The sequence below is a fragment of the Semicossyphus pulcher genome, unplaced genomic scaffold (assembly GCF_022749685.1).
Source record: "Semicossyphus pulcher isolate SPU_LCO1_2020_fin unplaced genomic scaffold, fSemPul1.0.p SCAF_3, whole genome shotgun sequence".
NCBI lineage: Eukaryota > Metazoa > Chordata > Actinopteri > Labriformes > Labridae > Semicossyphus > Semicossyphus pulcher.
The window spans coordinates 3,581,543-3,600,918 of NW_027211704.1; the positions used below are offsets into that span (position 1 = coordinate 3,581,543).

The 19,376-nt window shown below is 42.0% G+C and overlaps 1 protein-coding gene across 1 annotated transcript in view; it reads left to right on the plus strand.

The window, feature by feature from the left end:
* Nucleotides 1–8,958, plus strand: part of tafa3a (TAFA chemokine like family member 3a) — a 181,338-nt gene extending 172,380 nt beyond the window's left edge. The window contains exon 5 of the mRNA XM_069678395.1: nt 8,188–8,958. Coding sequence (XP_069534496.1) covers nt 8,188–8,199 — 12 coding nt within the window. The 3' untranslated portion in view covers nt 8,200–8,958. The remainder of the gene's footprint in view (nt 1–8,187) is intronic.
* The last annotated feature ends 10,418 nt before the right edge of the window (nt 8,959–19,376 follow it).

The following is a 19,376-nucleotide window of genomic DNA, read 5'->3' on the forward strand; positions in this document are numbered from 1 at the left end:
GGGGGTCGCTCCATGCTCGTGGCCCCCGCTGCCTCCCACAGAGAGCCAGCGAGGGATGGCCGGAGTGTGCTCGAGGGCTCAGTGCCCGAGCTTCCTGGACTGTTAACATCATTCTGGGGGATAAATAGAGGGCTCTGCTGAGGATCAAGATCAGGCTCACAGTTATCACATTGGTGAGGTGACGTTTCTACTGAGAAAAGGTTCAAATTTAATGAAAATTAGGTTGATTATTGTATATTTTATAATCATTTTCTGATAAAACATGTCAGATACAAACCCCTCAGTTTCAGTGCATGTTTCATATACATGATTTCCTCTTTGATGTCCAGCAGGAGCTACAGTTGATAAAGAATGAAGGTGTCGTTTCGCCTCATGACGAAGTCGCATCAATAAATCAGACGTCCTGAAACCCCGCAGGCCCCCTCTCGGACAAGTCCAGTTGTTCCCTCTTTCTCTGCATGTCCGGGAGCAGCCGGCTTTATAGTCCTGCTGGTAATGTCAGGAATTATAACCCCGGCAGCTCCTGCTTTCACTTCCTATCAATCAGAGGAGGAGCAGGAAGGAAAACCACAGAGCCTTTCCTCCTGACAGGTGCCATGATGCTGGTTCACAATGTGTGGATGCTTCGTGATGGATGGCTGTCTAACGTTACAAGGCTTTTCAAGGCACAGTGAAAATATGCCTTAAATTTACTGAACCTAAACCTAAAGATCTGTATGTTAGCCTTAGTATACTGTTTATTGACTGTGGCATTCTGTGTTTTCTCATGGACTCGCCCTGCACCAGTGGTCATGCAGTGCACATCGTGTGTTTTGGGCAAGATGCTTGAAAGGGCAGGCCGCTATTTTTCAGTTACTTGCAGATCTATTAGTAGCTGTACTCCTGGTCTTTGATGTTAAGCGGAAACCTCCGGTGCTGAAACAAGGAGCCAACATGGAAATTCAGAGAGCTGCAGTTCCTTGAGTGGCCACTTGAGGCTAGCTACAAAAGCGAGTCAATCCAGATACAGGCCGGTGTTAAACTGTCCAACTTAAAGCTCCTGTGAGGAGTTTTTCACTTGTTGTGAAACAGACTGAAATTAATTCTGATGACTCTATACGAGCTACAAAAGCAAACCAGACCATCAGCATCAAGATTGATTATTTCTATATCGTTATTTCTAATGCCTGAAACTGGTGGCGGGCGGTAGGTGTAGCGATTAACTGCACGCTGCCTTTGTTTACATTTTCCAGGGCTAAAGTGAGTGATACAAATGACTGTTAAAGAAAGCAGGATGAGGTGTTTGTTAAAAACAAAGCATGTACAGGACAAAATTAGCAAAGCGATAAGAGGTACGTTTTCGTCCACAGGGGGCGCCAAAATCAGCACAAACCGAAAGTTCCTCACAGCAGCTGTGCAGATTATGGTTCACAGTCTGGTTAAAAAATGCTTTGGCCTCTGGTGCTCATTTCTATATTTATGTGACCTGATTGAGGCTTACAGTTTTTCATGGATGCTTTTAGTCACAAGTGGTTACTGCTAGCTGCATGCTAGATGTCGCCAAAGCTAAATCCACTCATTTGAACTTGAACTCTCGACCATGTTTGTTGTGTTGGTGTCTTTTCGAAAATTGTTCATGCATTAGTGGACTAATATTTAAGATGTGCTTAAAGATAACAAAGTAAAGTTGATTATATATTTGTTATTTGTTAACATGTCAGAGCTCAGTCAGAGCAAGTCTAAAGTCTTATGGTGATGTCGAAGACAAGCTTTTTTAATTAAATTGCAAGTCAGCTGCAGGTCTTTCAGGACTGCCAATGCTGATCGTCTGTTCACTGCATAAGACTTAAAACTAACATTTAACGTCTGGCTATTAAAGGCTGCAGGTAGCAAAAGGTGAAAACACCACCAGATGTATCGTTTTATGTCTTAGTCCATGCAGGTTTAGTCTGGCAGCAGTGTCAAGTCACAGAGCACCTTTAGTGACAGGTGGGTGCTGCTAGCTGTTTGCTAGGTGTCATCTAAGCTAATTCTAGTCATTCGAACTTGAGCTCTCTGCCATGTTTGTTGTGTTGGTGCCTTTTGGAAAATGATTGATGCAATATCTGACAAATATTTGACTTGCTTTAAGTTAACAGTTAAAGATCGTCCAAGAGTTCTGTGCTCCAGTTTGCTGTTGGATGATTCTAGTAGTATCTTAATTATCAGTTATAACTAACACACAGCCAGCTAATGAGCTAGCCTCGGGCAATGACTGTATAATTCTGATTACTTAGCCTTGCTCCTCTCCAGATTGAACCTCTCTTCCAAACATGTCTTCTTCTGGCTACAAAGAAAACAAGATGTCTACGCCAACAGTGCCAAACTTGAAGCTTAAAAACGCCATAAACCAAAGGGTGACGTCACTGTAGCTACTTCTCATATAAGGTCTATGGTTGATACACAGAGAGACGTTTTTGTTGTATTGAAAGCATTTGTTGTGTTATAGTATTTGTGGCTTTCAAGCACTTGGTAATTTTTCTGAATAAATAAGGAATTGTCACTGAAAGTATACCAAGTTGTTTGTTAAATTATAGTTCTCGGTCCTACTTTGTCAGTCAACAACTGTGTGTTGATTTAGGAGATTGAAAGCCGGCATGAGACGTTTCATCAATGAATAGCCTGAAAGAGGAGCTAAATAACTCTATCGGTGATTGATTTGTTTTTTATGGCCCATTAAGACGTAGCTGCAGGCCGTCACTGACCACAGACTGCAATTTCCAAATTGAGAGGAATACCGAAACCAGAAATAATACATTTCAGGGAGAGTCCTAAAGAATCAGACCAGACGGCTGCATTCAAATTCTCAGGTTTTTATTCCTTTATCCAGGTATCAATAAAACATGTGCCCATGTACACACATGTGCTTCAGTAGCTCTCCATCAAAGGCAGCGTCTTAGTTTGTTTGTAAAGGGGCCTTTGAACCACAGCTGACCAGTCAAGTGTGCTCTTTCATCCTCAAGCGGTTTAAAGCATCAAACTCTGAAGAGCCGCCTTCTGTTCTGCTGATTCCACTTTGTGTGTTTACTCACCGATAACCCTCACAGTGACACCCACAACACCACACCAGGCTACTTGCTTTGATAAGTCAACCCTTGGCTTCACATTTCGTCTGTGCTGTTTTGTTTGTTTTGCTCTTTTAATTGTGTCTTAACTCTGTTATCCCTTTCACTTTCCCTTATGATGATAATTTAGTGTGCTTTTATTCTTGTATCTTACGGCTGCCTAAGACTAAAGAGTTTCCTTGTAGACTAGTGATTGTTAGTTAAAGGCTGAAGTCAACTAGTTGTCTCACATTTATATTACTAATTTCAGGGGGATCAGAAAAGGGTCTGAATTAAAAGGCTGAGAGAGAATGATGTCAGTCACATTGTTTACACCATGCTACGTTACACAAAAACACAGAACTGTAATAATAAGCCTTGAAAATGTTAATTTTATGGTACACGCACGAAGTGACACGCCTGCTAACTACAATGCTAACGTCAAAAGCAGCAAGGGGAAGTATAGTCTCTCTCTTTTACAGTTGTAGTTGGAAGACTGCTTGTTTCTAAAGGCTGAATAAGCTGGCTTTATCCTGTCTTGTAGCTGCTAACTTGCTAACGAAATTGTGACGAATGGTCGTAAGACGTAATGGTCGACAATTGACATTCAGACAGCGGCCATTTTCCTCTGACATTATGCTTAGGGTGTTAAAGGTTGTAAGTTGTATAGGTTTAGGGTATCTAACAAAGCACAGTATAGCACAGTTAGCACAGTAGCTAACAGCTAACATTCAGTTGCTTACTAGCTACCGTTAGCTAGTAAGCGCCTGAAATGTATTTGAGCACTTGTTACACGATACAATAGTAAAGTTGTAAATGACTTGCTAATGTAATGTTAGCTAGGAAGTGGTTAAAAGCTAGCTTTAGCTGTTGTCTTATTGTTGCTAATCGGGTATCAAATATGTTGTTTTACCCTGAGATAGTGCCCAAAGAGCCTTCAGATTTTCACGATAAATTGTGTCTTCAGTTTCTCATCAATCAGGAAGCAGTGAAATGTTAACAGATATCCTACAATATGACTTAAAGCTGGAGCATAGCAGTACAATATTATAGCATTTTATCTTCCAACCATTAATGTGACATCAGATGAAAATGGCTGCTGTGTGAGTATGGTTAATAGGGTAAGCCTTAGTATATCTTATGTTTCTTTTATATTGAGACGAGACTATGAGCTCAGAACAAGTGTAAAATAGAAATTGTATAAAAATTAATTGTCAGTACAACAATAATCAGCATAGCTGTGCTAGTAAATGCATTTATGGGGTGATTTTTTCCACCATTGTAGTGGATCCAAAATGTTGCTGCCAGGAATAATCTGCCAGGGTCCGTCACTAGAAATGTTTTTCTCTGATAGTGTTATTTCCAAACAACATGGCTTAACGTCATGCATGAATGTTTGTCCACAGCCTGCTGCTGCAACAGTAGCAAGACCAAATAATTTTCATGCGCTCACTCACACCCATGATTTCTGAGGATTGTCACACCGAGGTGAAAATTAAATAGTGGCTCCCCAAACAGCGAGCGACGTGTTTCAGCTGCAGCTCAAAGCAGCAGAAAAATCACACTTCCACAAACTATTAGAATTGGACCAGTGGGAGGACTGATTGTGTGTGCTAAACCCAGCGTCGTTTCATCTTGTGAGACCCCGCCGACTGCTGATTTAATCACAATAATGTACAAATATTCACACTGAAACACTCGTGTTTATACCTGCGTGTGTTTTACGGCGCCTCCTGCATCAGAGGGCACGTCAAAAAGTTACCAGTGTTCTACTTTTAAAGGACAAACCAACAAGGAACAACATTCACCTCCACGAGTATTTTTAGAGTTAAGCTTAAAGTGAGAATAGTACAAACTGAATCCTTCAATCCGTTAGATTAATATTCATGAAAACGTCGGAGAATACTTATGCCAGCAGTATGCCATCATGAATAATAATATTCCTCCTGTTTGCATGGAAATCACTGAGCATGATGTACGTTGCATTACGTCTGACTTCTAGCTGCACACTGTCTTCTCCCTCTTTGCTGTATGGCACCACAGATGTTTGAATTATAAGCAAGCCAGCTGGGAATATACACACACCTTCAACCTGTCACACTTTTGACAGACAGGCAGCTGCTCGATGTGCAGCACTAAACAAAAGTTTGTTTTAACGAGATAAGCGCAACTGAAAGCAGAGCTAAAGTGATTAATCCGCCATTAAGTCAATAAACAACAAATGCGGTAATTTCAGCTAAATGCTAACATCAACATGCTATCATGTAATGTTTGCTACACTGTAAATTATTATTATTTTTTTTTTTAAGATTATTTTTTGGGTCTTTGGCTTTATTTATAGGACAGCTGAAGATAGACAGGTAATGTTGGGAGTAGAGAGCGGGGGATGACATGCACCAAATGATCGGCAGACCGGGAGTCGAACCTGCGATCAGTGCGACAAGGACTGTAGCCTCTGTACATGGGGCGCCTGCTCTACCAACTGAGCTAAACAGCGCCCCCTACACTGTAACTTTTAACAAGTTAAGTTGACTTAAAGAAAATTCGGAAACCAGTAACCTCGGGTCCGAGTACACTGTAAAACCTGATCAGTTAGTTCAGCTCAAACCATTTGAGGAAACCAACTCTTTTATTTATTGTTAAGGTAACTTAATTAAATTAAGTAAACAGTACCCGTTCCATTCAGTGTATTGAACTTAAAATTAGTGAGTATTTTGAACTTATCAATTAAATAAGATGAACTTAGTGAAGTTGTTTATCTCAAATTAAAACTCTCCTGAGTCGACTCATTTAATTTAATCAAACTGATTACCTTAAACCTTTTAAGCTGCATTAACACAAAACAAATACCGTGAAATTCGGTGTATAAGACAAACTTTTTTTTTTAAGATAATTTTTTGGGCTTTTGCCTTTATTGGATAGGACAGCGGAGGTGAGACAGGAAACGTGGGGAGGAGAGAGAGAGGGAATACGTGCACCAAATGATCAGCAGACTGGGATCGGTGCGTCGAGGACTGTAGCCTCTGTATATGGGCCGCCTGCTCTACCAACTGAGCTAAACCAGCGCCTCATAAGATGCAGTCTTAATACATTTTATATATACACACTCCTCAAATCAATGTCAGACGTTAACACTCACTTGGACAACTAAGACACACGTCATTACAATGGATTTTATTACTGTTAATATTTTAGATTAAAATAATGTAATGTGTGTCCCTCAAAATGAATGACACAATAATCATTTCTGAGTTACTGCTAATTCATTGGGATGAGATACATCAAATTTCTTTGAGGGTTGAGTTAAGCTAACTTACTTCTTTTATTAAGATAGACTGTTTGACATGTTAGTTTAGCGTGTTAGCATGGTACCATTTGCTAATAAGCACTAAAAAACAGCCGATGCTTATGGGAATTTGTTTCTTAATGTGTACAGACATGAACTGTTGAATCAGACAAATTACCGTTTTGATTTGATGGTACTGGATAAATAGTTAGGGAAATGTGTGGGTACAAATCAGGGGAATGTGGATGAAATGTACCAAATGTTATGATAGTCGATCCAATATTGGGATGGAGGGAAAATTAGGGATTCAAAAGAATCTGCTGGTTTTGCTAAAGTAAATGTCAGGGAGCACCAACATCATGAAGATCCCTCCTCTTGTAGTAATCCACCCAGTACTTATTGAATCATTTCAGTCTGTGCTTACTCATTTGTGTTTAATAGTTTGTGTAATAATTTCAGTCCTGACCAAACGGCTAAAATTGCCATCCCTAAAGCCATGCCTCTAGTGTGGCAAAAATCAATGGGAGCAATTTTTACAAATAATTGCCTGCAATGCAAAAAACAAACACTAAAAGCCCCCTCATGTTTCCAGCTTGCCAGAGTATTAGCTGGTTTCATAGTTAATTGTGTAGACAGACCCCAAATTCTGATGGATCCAGGAAATTCTTTCAGAAATGTGATCCTGATCATTTAAAAAAAAGAAGTTTATTTGGGCAGCACAGTGGTGCAGTGGTTTGAGCTGTTGGTTATCCGAATTCCCCCCTGGGGATCAATAAGGATTATCTTATCTTAGAATCCTGGTTCAGATGGAGGGACGCCTTTCTGTGTGGAGTTTGCATGTTCTTCCCGTGCACCTCCGGGTTCTCCTGCTTCCTCCCACAGTCCAAAGACACGCTCGTAAGGTTCTCTTAGGTTAGACTCTAAGTTTCCAATAGGTGTGACTGCGTGCATGACAGGTTGTTTGTCTCTATGTGTCAGTCAGCCCTTTGATTGACTGGCGATCAGTCCAGGTTGTACCGCGCCTCTCTTCCAATGACAGCTGGGATAGATGGATGGATGTATGTTTTACTCTATTATCACTTCTTTTGTTGTTGTTATTAGAGTTGATGTGTCTTTATCTGCAACAGTCCTGGCGCTCAATATCATTATTTTCACTCTTGTAAACTGATTCTAAGCCGGCCTTATCAGAGACACAAATTACACACACAGCGATTAGGCATTTCTCTCTCAGGGATCCTCAGGATTCACTTGGGTTTTGGTGACCAGGGACCCACTGGGATAGAATTGATTGACCGTAACAAAATATGGACCCAAATCTGCACCCGTCCCAATTTTGATCTTGGGTCCTAGGGTTTGGGTTTTACCCCACAAGACGTCTAAACTGAATGCCTTTGGGCTTTTGACTGTTAGTTAATCAGATTTGTTAACTTTGGCTTAAGCTACTTGTGGTTTCATTACTTTATGGACACAAAGGTAGGCCTGCTCTTTGATGGTGGTGAACTCTTCCATAATCACAGTGCCTGTAGCCTGGATTTTTTAAACTCTAAACTTTCTAGTTTTCCTTTTTTTTCAGCACATTTTGTTTGTGGCTCCTCTTCTACTTTGCCATAGATGACTGAACTGTAATAAATACAGTGGATGTAATTATTCCACTCCTCTCTCAGTGCTTTCTGTCACACTGCTTGTCAGATAGCGCAGCTTCTGAGAGTGTTACTACTACTATTGTCATCAGTAATGACTCAAATCCCTTTTTATCCCCTGCATCCATTCATGCCACCGACACCATTATCCTGTGATGTCTGACTCTCTTTTCTTTTTCTTCTTCTTGTTGCCTTCCAGGTCACACGATAGTCATCTGTTTCCAGGATTACCTTGTTTGGAACCAGGCGTTGTTTCTCGGACCAACAAACACCGTAGGACATTTGGATATCGCGTGTTTGGAGGATTGGCGGAAACAGGGACCAACAGGGATAAAAACCACGGACATTCCACTGAACGGATGTAAGAAACGGACCGGGGAGCGTCATTTAAGACTACATTTCCAAAAAGATTCCTGACTTTAGATCCAGCATCAACAGTAGCTGAACTCTACTGCCCACCAAATCTCTCTTTGTATTATAGATTTGTTCCTAAGGACTCAAAGACTCTACCATGAAGATATTTATTGACTTTAAGACTGTGGAATACACCAGAAAAAAAAATCACCCTTAAAAACAAAACCATGTGATGTGAAACTCTTGTGTTATTTTCTTGCCACAAAGAGCCCCGAGACTCTTGATGCATATCTGTGTTGAAGATGAAGTGAGATCATAAGCTTTTTCATTCCTTTTAGCCTTATGGAGCAGATATCTCTTATGTTTCCTCTTTGTTCAATTGAAAGTGTTTGGCTTTCTTAAGTTTGGTGGGATGTCTTCTTTTTCAAGACAAAAGACGACGCCACAACAATAAAACCCACAAAAATATGTAATGATGTTCGGCTAAAAGTCACAGAGGGTCGATTCAGCTGAGTTCTGCCAAAATGTTTTAATGGTATCTGTTGTTTTCAAAGCCTGGTGACTACCATTGGTTACAAACATGTCAATATTATCTCAATAAATCTAACTAAATGGATATCATTGTTCAAAAAGACGTGTCGGTGCTCTTCATATACCAGGCAGCATGTGTGAGTAGCTGTGCAGACTTTAGTTTTGCAGGTCAAGCAAATAGTTTGACAAAAAAAGGAGGAGAGCTTACAGCTATGCAGTGTTGTATTCAAGTGAGATTCAGCAAATGCAAAAGTAGGCCATGTTCAAACAAATAGGAAATCTAAGCGCCCCGTTTCTTCACAGAGAGCCAGCTGAAATCTGGTCCAGGGAGAGACGGATAATTAGCTCTCACCCTGACACAACCCTTATTCTGTTCAGTTCATTTCCAAAGACATGTCGTCATCGTCTAGGCCTGCTTTTATTGTGTTCAATTAATGCTACCCACCAATGGTTGGTGGATTGGTGAATGGTGGTGGTCTGAATGGTTTCCAGTAAGGAATCGCTTGATAGACTGTAAGGAGGAAGTGCATGTAGCATCTTGGTTTCCAAGTGGAGGTGCCTTTATTCTAATGGCCAGTAGGGGTCGACTTCACTGCTTGATACAAATAAGTCTGATTGAATGGAACCAGACGAGAAAATTATCTTAATTCACACTTAATTCCGTCTTAATTCTCAATGAGTTCATGAGCTGTGTCCCAATCCAGAGGCTGCAGCCTTCGAAGGACGTATTTAAAGGCCGATTGCGTCACAGCGGCACGTCGAAGGCTGTCCCAATTCGAAGGCTCCTTCGGATGCGGCCGACAAATGCGTCCTCCTTTTCCCGGGCAACAAAGAATCCAACGGGTCCCCGACGTATCCCGAGATTCATTGCGCGGCAATTCAAACAAGATGGCGGACTCTTACACGGCCGAGGAATAAGATGCTAGCTAGTTAGCCCGCTAGCTACCTGTTTGGTGATGCATGGGTAAGGGCGGGAACAGCTGGTGACGCAAACAGGAAATCCTCCGCAGACCAGACCGTCTCGGTTCAGTTAGGCTATAGCGGTCTATGCAGGCTACGAATGGCGCATCCTCTGTAGATCGCCTCCTTTGAAGGCTGCAGCCCCTGGATTGGGTCACAGCCACGGACTCAATCGCTGGTTTCAATTCTTCTTCAAAACATCATGATGCTCATGCTTTTCTAATGTATTGTCCCACTGAGAGAAAAATCAACAACAAAACCGGGTGTGCTTCAGGGCGGGGCCATCTCTGATCGACAAGTCACTACCACTATCGGAGGGCTGTCAATCAGGATAAAGACATAATCATGTGTCCAAAAACAGTCACTTCTGGCTCCAGAAAATCAAAGTGCCGAACCCGAGGCTTTGTCCACTTCTTTTACTCAGTCTATGTTGAAATCTCAGAAGGATTGTTAATGCATGTCATTAAAAGGTTGGAGAAAAATCTTCCGGTGGATTCAGGCTGGGTAAAAAGAAGCAGGAGGGGGGTAAAGAAATGGATAAACACTGAATCAAAAGCACAACGGAAAAGGATTATTTAGCCCTTGTGGCCTGAGCCTGAGCAGTCCAAGGGCGAATGAGATGAGTCCATCCATTCTGACCTGCTTATACTGCTGTTACTATCATTACATGTAGCCCCATTCCCCTCTCTGTGGAAGCCAAAGAGGTTCGAGGCAGACTGCTCGGAGGAGGCAGAGATGTATTCATATTTCACCTGCATGTGGCATTTACACCTTAGGGACAGGAAACCTTGGCGTATAATGCATTGCACTCTCCTCTGATGTGATAATAAGACACGTTTCTGAGATGTAATATTTCTCTATATTATCATGTATATAAGACAAACATGAGCATAACATCTGTGTGTGAATGAGCGTGGTTGTTATGACAATGTGCACATTGAAGCAGAGAGAGATTGTGAGGGCGTCTAGACTACAAACAAGCCACCGTTTTATGAGGAAATTCACATTTTGTAAGTCAATTTTCCTCCGTAATTGAAACAGTGCATTCACTGCACAATGCACTGCTCCTTATACTAAACATAATTAATTAGGCAAAAATGGAGATGGCTTGCTTCCAAAGATCAGACCCAAGGGACCCGCGCTGAGAGGGGGGAGGAGGGCGGAGGGCTGCTGTGGTTAGCGATCCAGGTTGCCTCTTGTTTGGTTAGAAATCATTAAATTACAGTAATGACTAATTTCTCATTCCTGCATGCAATTCGCCCGAGACCACCCTGGATTTAATAAAGAGCTGGCGATGAATTACAAACAGCAAGCGGCTAAGGGAAAGGCTACGTGATTATACAGAGTAATTCAAAAGTGCATTAATAAAACAATACAGAAACATTGCTAAATCATTTGAGATAAAGGCTATTTGCATAATTCATTAAGATTAATCAGACCAGGCAATCCACCGCAGTGCTCCGAGGAACAGAGAGGGAAGACATGAATCCAATCCCCGGGAAAAAAGCCTTTCTATCTACAAACAATGATACAAATCTACCCTTGGATCAGAGAATTAACCTCTGTGCACTTTACAGCCCCTGCAGTGTTGGAACACAATCCTTCAGTCATTCACCTTTATGTGGGCTAATATTCTATTAATAATGAAAGCTCTTTTCATGCCATAGCTCCTCTGGGTTTTGTTGCTCTGCCATAAAAGACCTTCACAAAAGTTGAATGGAAATGTATTGTGCGTGTTTGGAAGCTGCAGCGCGGATGTGAGGGATGGCTGTTTGATAATTCTGTGCGCAGCTTTTGACTTGGGTGTTTCATTCTCCGCAGTACAATGAGCCAGGCAGGATGCACATGGGATGCGTTTGGCATTGGTCACGGATCACATGCTGTAGATAAGTCACCTGTTGTGCAGGCGGGGACCACCTGTAGCCACTGCAATACTCACTCCTGTCGTGTTCCTTTATGTGGAAGTTTAAAGGAATAGTTTAGGGAGCAGGATCTGTTGCTATCTGTCTTCAAAGATGATTAAGGTTTAAGATTTCAGGTCAGTTGTAAGTCATTCTGTTCTTTTGTTGGTTCAAGGAGTTAAATTCTGTTGGGTACAAAACTAGCTTAAACAAGCCGTGTTTATGAGCTCAGCAATCAACTATTCTGGCATGATATGATTCTTTCTGCGGCCTTTTAATAAGCTTTCATCCAGGAATGAATGTAACGCCACAGAGCTGACAAACGTCCTGTCAGTCACAACTGCTAAAAGCTTCTTATTAATACAGTAATAATGCTAATTCACTTTACTCAGAGCAGTTTGATGACAGCAGCCATTTTTCAGTCTCAGGATGCTAAGCAATGTTGCATTGCTGTCCTCCAGGTTGCTAGTTGTTTATGTATCATCATTTCACAGCTTCCTGATTGATCAGTAACTGGAAGGACAATGGATAGTGAAAATCCGGAGGGGCATCGTTGAAAACATGTTAAAACATGTCTGGTAACTCATGTTGGTGGCAGCTGTGGCTCAGTGGTAGAGCTGGTCATCTCTCAATCTGAAGGTTGGGGGTTCGATCCCTGACTGCCACAGTCACGTGTCGAAGAGTCCTTGAGCAAGACACTGAACATAGCCATAGCATAGCCATCGGGTATGAATGCAAAGATCCTGATTGGAAATTAGCACATCGGTTGTGAATGAGTGTGTGAAAGAGTGAATGTGACATGTAGTGTACAAGCAGCTTTGAGTGGCTGGAAGTCTAGAAAAGTGCTAGTACAGTCCGTTCACCAAAACTTTAGCTTATTAGCTTACAACAGCTAACATTCACATTCAACCAATACTTTGCCAACATTACCTTTAGCTAACATTGCCATTAGCTAGCTAGTATTAGTATTAGCTAGCTAACATTAATATTAGCTTGGAATGTAAGCCTTATTTAGAATAAAACATCAAAGGCAATGTTAGCTAAGAAGTGATTGAATGCTAACGTTAGCTGTTTTCTTACAGTAGTTGATGGGTTATCATTTTTTTCCCCCTTGAAAACCGGCCTTTTCACCATCCATCGTCTCTTCAGTAGCTGATCAATTGACAAGCAGTGAAATGAAATGAGCAGTTTGAAACACAGAAAATTCACATTATCCTTTTGATAGCAGCATTTAAGCTTCTCACCCTGAGTGTGATGTCACAGGAAAATGGACGCTCTGTGAATATGGTCAATATCACTCACAAGTCACAAGTTTGTACCGTAAATATGAAGCCAGCAGGTGGTTAGCTTAGTTAGCTTAGCACAATAGTGGAAACAGAGGGAAAAAAGCCTGGTTTTTCCAACATTCAAGAAAAAATGCTTATTAAAGACATTAAATCTTTGTAATCATAAGAAGTGACATGTTGATGTTTAAGAGGGGGTTATGTGCCAGACTATTTCTTGGCTGGGTGCAGTGACTTGTTGGACTCTCTGCTGGTTCCCCGGCAGCCTGGCAAACAACAAGACTACAGGTCTGCCAAGAAACAGTCTGGCACATATGTCTTGCTCCTAAGCTAAGCTAACCAGTTGCTAATGGTAGCTAAAATATACAGAATAAAGTGGAATTACTCTTCTCTTCCAACTCTCAGAAAGGAAGTGAACTATTTATCCAAAATGTTGAAATACTTTTTAATATAACAATTTTACGATATCATATTTTTTGTTGTCATCAGTAAGAAATATACCTCAAAGCTGCATTTAAATCATCCTGCACATTAAACTTCTCCAGTCCAACTCCTCCTAATGAAATTACCTCAGGTGGGTCGTAGCATGCAGGTTATTAGCTTATGGCTGGTTTCATTGCAGGTTTTACAGACTGATGCCTCTGAAGCTGTTGATTAAAGTCCTCCCACTCCTCCTCCGTGGAATAATTTCCCTGGTCAGCCATCTGAAATAGAAAATATTAGTAAAATGGCATTTTCTATCTCTGGCCAGGGAGCTGCACATATTTTATTGGAAGTGGACGACATGACTCACCAATCCTATTTTTAATGGAAGGCCATATGAGAGCAACACAATCTCAGAATTGCAGCTTTCTATTTGTAGTATTTTTTTTTATGGGGGGGATATGCAAAATTATTCAGGTGATAGAATAACTGAATATAAATTAAACGGCACTAACAACCAATTTGTTTTTTAGGCTTATCTACATCAAACATCGTATTCAGAGATTGGTAGAGACAATTTTCCTTCTCCCGAAGAAACAAAAACACACTCAGAGCTAAATCAAGAAGGGTCTTGCACTTCAGGATATGTGCGCACCGAAAACAAAGCTCCCGCTTACACAAACACCATCTGGTGGGTTTGCCATGCAGGGCTTCATCTTGACAGGACAAATTAGTTTGAAAAACTGTCAGATACACCACGCAAAATTAGATTTTCTCATTTCATAATGAAAGCTGACGGACTGTAATGAAAAACGGCTCGATCTCGAAAACACCCGAGATGAACTGTAAGAGATGGAGAAACTTTCCCACTTCTTTTTTTTCTTTTAATCCAATTTTGTTATCCTCTCTTTTCAATATCTGGGGTATTTTTCATCCCATAAATTGGATGTTCTAATTCAGTTTGGGTCGGAGTTTGATGTTATTTCTGACGGCTGTTTGTGTTATTCTCGTCATCCGTAAGCAGTTTATTTTGAAGTGAGTTGTGCCTCTCTGTGTGTGTGTGTGCACCGCTGTGACCTGAGGCATAATGGGATTATCCTGCTCAAGGCAACACGTAGATGCCTTGAATTCTAATATCAAAGTATTCCTCGCTGTACCTGACACCTCCTCCTCCTCGCCTCTGTGTTTCTCATGCCTGACTGGACCGGTAGGCGATTAGCTCATGAATCAGGAAGCAGCTTCGGTAAATCATTCACACATGCTGTTGAGGCTTCCTATCTAAAAAGTTTTTTTTTCTCTCCTTTTTAAGCGATTAAAAAAAGTGCATATTGTACCTTTACACGCACCGACAAGTTCTGTGTGCAGCTAATCTTTTTTCTGAGGCCCAAAATGCTGCAGAGGAGTCTGACAGAGGTGCCCCGCTCAGCAAATCTGAGTCCGTGCAGGATCCTTTAGGTGCCCGTGTCCAAGTCCGCTGTTGACAAGACATTAGTGCTGGCGAGTGCATTTGCTCTCCCCCCTCATCAGAGACACTCGGCTCCCACACTGCATTATCACAAAGCTATCGGGGTCAGTGAAGAGGCCTGCTGTAATTTGAAAAGGAAATTATCTTTTGTGGAACTTACTTAAACAGAGCAAAAGTAGAGGAGAAGAGGAGGAAGACAAAGAGGTGCGGGGGTCATCGGGTATCGGCGGGGGGGGAGTTGAACGAAAGGTGAAAATACTACTTCCTCTCCCGGCATCCTGTGAGCAGGTTAATGGGAGTGAGGTTTGTGATGAGCTGATGTCTATCTGGATGGGCAGAGACACACAAAATGACATTCTGATGGATTTCTAACAGCCTTTTTTTCTCCTTCGCTCCATTTTGCAGCGTGTAACTGTGCAACAACATCCATTCTAGTGCTAATGGTCAGTTACAGCAAACAAGGAGCGAGGATCATCCCTAGTGCGACATGTGATGATTCACAGACGATGCTGGTGAAGTGACATGTCTTTATATTTCCTTGTTGAGGTAGAAAACATAAATGGACGACCGTTCTGCTAAAAAGGATCCTCTGGATGTTTGTGGTGTGCAAACGACTGCAGCTGCTTCAACTAGCCACATGATCCTCCAGCACTTTGGTCCAGACTGGCTTGAATTCCTCTAAAACTATTTGATGTATTGTCATTTAATGTGGCACACACCTTCATGTCCCTTAAGGAGAAGTTTTGACAGACGAACAGCTTAAAATCAGCACTTTAGCACTCTGACATAAGCATTTATTAAAATGACGAAATGGAGACATTGGACTATTACAGTTGTTACGAGAATGACTGGGAGTTTGGCGAGTTAATTCTCTAACACAAAGTACATATAGAGAATAGAGAGAGAGAACAGGCTGGCTGGCAGTGGGTCGTGTGGCGCTTACCTCCGGTCAGCAACAGCGGCTAGCTCAAACAGAGAGCTTCCCACGAGCGGCCAGGCCAGCCGGCGTCAGTGGACGATTGTTGTTCAAGTTTTATTGTTGGTGGCTTCTAGTTGTTGTTATCAAGGCACAAAACCAAACGTGCTCAGGTGTCGGGTCTCAATCGTCATGGTGGTTCAGCGCCAAACTTCTCTCGCCAAACTTAGTACACCTGAGGAACCGGGTAAATTGATAAGCCTCACCCACTACCAGCCAGCCATAAGAAAGAGGGGACCAATAATGTAACAACTAAAGAGCATACTGCTCAACCTAACACAGTGCACTACCTTGCTGGTTCCACTTTCATGAACCAATCTGTTGTCAGTCTTGAACTGACACAGATGTACCCTTTAGCACCAATTTGAGGGGCACCAGGCTTCCGACATGACGCTCAGAACAACATTAACCTATCTGCAGAGTTTCAGTCACATTAAAGTATTGGGGACCCACCATGTCAAAGTATTTTCCTCCCTGTCATCCCTGTGATGGTTCAGTCCACCAGCATCACGATGTCCTTCCTTATCCCGAACACGAACCTGCCTTTCACTAAATTGCAACTAATCTTTTACCATGGCCACATAAATGGGATAAAAACTACTAACTACTATGAAAAACTACTATGACACTACATTTTTACGCCTGCAGTTCCTCGTTCCATTTTCACCCCAATTCTGCAGCCACTTAGTTGGACAAGCAGCCAAAACCTAACGAATACGCCCCCTGGTATCTGTGAGGATACTGTGGCCATGCAGACACTCACAACCCTTGCATCTAGCACAAATCAAGCTTTGCTCTGCTGTTTGATATTGCTATGGACACAGTACGAGATGTAGCTGAAAGCAGGAAGCTATCCTTCCTCTTGTATGAGGCTATTTGCAGATACCTTTCTCCTCACATGACATGCACGGAGAATGAGATTACCCAAACACGCTAAAGGCTGAAATGAGGGATTAAACTTTAAGTGACAAAGTGAGGTCCAAGAAAGTTCAGACTTGTTAGAATGTTTCCTGATATTTTGGTTGGTTTTTCACCACATTGGGACCGACTGACGTTCACATACCATCCTCATCTCAGCCATATGGTGGTGAGCAGGTGGACCTTGGCGATTAATACAAATGATTTATCAAAGTAAATAGCTCGAGCTGCTCACTCTCCGCTCCGAGCCTGAGAGTGATTTAAGATCTGTGGCCCATGAGGTACACGGGAACTTCCTCCAGCAGATGTTCCGGACTAATTATCTATTGTAGCGCAGATCCCACAATCCCTCAGTTCCTCGGCTGTCTTCCGGTGGGAGCCTGGTCATCCCTGTTTCATATCCTTGGCTTGGTCTTCACTTACCTGGGGCACTCCTCTCCATCTGTGGAGGGAACGGTAAAGGCTTGAGCTGTCACTTTCAAGAGCATGCACCCCTCAATGCTGATGTGTAAGCTCAACAGGGGAGGAGTTATATAACGTGCAACAGTCCACAGCTGGTATGTTTTAAGTGTGATGGAAAAAAGCAGCTGTGGCGTGCTGCACCGGGCTTTGATGAAGACGTGTGGTTATTTATGGAGCAGACTTTTGAACATCTTTGCTAGTTTGGCGTTTTAAAGCAAATTCATACAAGCTATTCATTCAATTTCAATTTATGCATCTAAACCAGTGGAATAAATTCAATGGGGGTGAAAAGGCGTATGACTAAAAGACAGAATTCTGCTCTTTGTGATGCGTGCGTGCAGACGTGACTTGATTCAAAGGTGCTGTCGCTGCAGAGCTAATGCTGTGTGATTCCCCTTTTCCAGAGAGTTTAGCATCCGACACAAAAATGAGTTTTCTGCACTTAAAACCATTCTCTCCGATGAGCATGCTGGCACATTTATTCGGCATGAATAATTCAACAAAAGAGCGTCGAAACATGGCGCACACTTCCACAAACACAGCCTGAATATTTCAATAAGGTGAGGTCGGAGTAAAATGGCAGGTTTAGCTACATGTAACAATCGGCTGACTTAAACTCCCCCGGCCTTCATGAGAGTCTTCCACTCGGACTAATGGACTAGCTGGTTGAGAAAACCCTCCTTGTGCACACAGAGAGGACTCCTCCAGCAGCAGCAGCAGTACCTTAGACAACCCAGGCCGGAGCAAAGCAGAGCTAGAATGGATTAAGATATGCTTGGCTGCATTTCGCAGTCCTGTCAATGTGGGCTGTGGCTGTGGGCTGGCGCAGATCAGAGAGACGCAGGAAGGTCATCGCCGCTGGGAAAAGGAGGCAGTGAAAATATTGTCCTGACAAGATGTAGAGTGACTTTCGCAACCCGAGGCTTTTGTTGCAGATTAAACCGTGCTGGCTGATAGAAGAGGTGAAGGCAAAGGAGGTGTAAAAGGCGGACTTGAAGGGTGTTGATGCTGCCACCTTGGAAATTGCAGTCTCATTCTCTGGATCAGTTTACAAAGAAATGTTGGAGAGCACATAATGAAAGGCTGTTAAATTCACTGTCAGTCTTACAGGAGTCTCACCTCTGGGTGTTAAATCTGAGGGGACATGTTTTACTATTCATAACTTAGTAATGAGCCAAAGCTTTTTATCACCAAAACTGAACAGCACCGTTTATATTTTATGCATGCTCTGTTTTCCACGATAGACTCCCATGGTATACACATCAGCTGTAACATAACATATGTCTGCAACGGATCTTGGCTGTTGTGGCTTTTCTGAAAGCTTTGTTTTCTTACTGTCTGCACATCTCATGAAAAGACCGATCTAACAGTGCGTCTGTCGACACTTCCCTGTCTTTGGCACTCAGCCCTGTAACACCGGTCGTTCAGAGTGAGACTGTAAATATTTAAAAAGGGATTACAAACATGAAGTTCAAATGTCACTTGGGAATTTTCAGCCAGCTCAGTCTCACTCTTAACTCTGCAGCAGTTTGGTCTGCGGTCATGAGCTTCAAAAAAAGACGATGTAGGTACCACTAATGCGTCTGGCTTGGCGTGTGCAGAGCTCTGCGATCAACTTCACAAAAATAAACATGCAATGTCCTGGAAGACTTAAAATAAAGCCAAACATGTAGTGATCATGAAGAGGGGTGTGCAGTTATGATAACCATTGCAGGTTATATTTAGGCACCACAATTATTACATTACGTTTAGGTAAAGAGCATGATTTGGGTTCAAATAAGTGCAAACATACATACATTTATGTAACCAGCAGAAGTATCTCATGTAAATAACAAAGGTTGCATAACTAAAGTACTCTATAATAAATAACTAATGTACCTTAAAAAGAAGTAAACTTAATGAAAGTCAACATTTAGGCCTAGTATCGGTTTCAGACAGGAAGTGACTCCTGGTCTCCTGGATGAGGGTAGCGAGTTGGAAGTGAGAAGGTGCTTTTTCAGCCGTGCCTAAAGTACACATTTTGTGGTCTTATTTAAAGCTGTCGTATGCAGAATTGTTTCAAAATACACAAACCAACAGTTTTTTTTTGATGACAAAAATACACAGCAAAGAAAA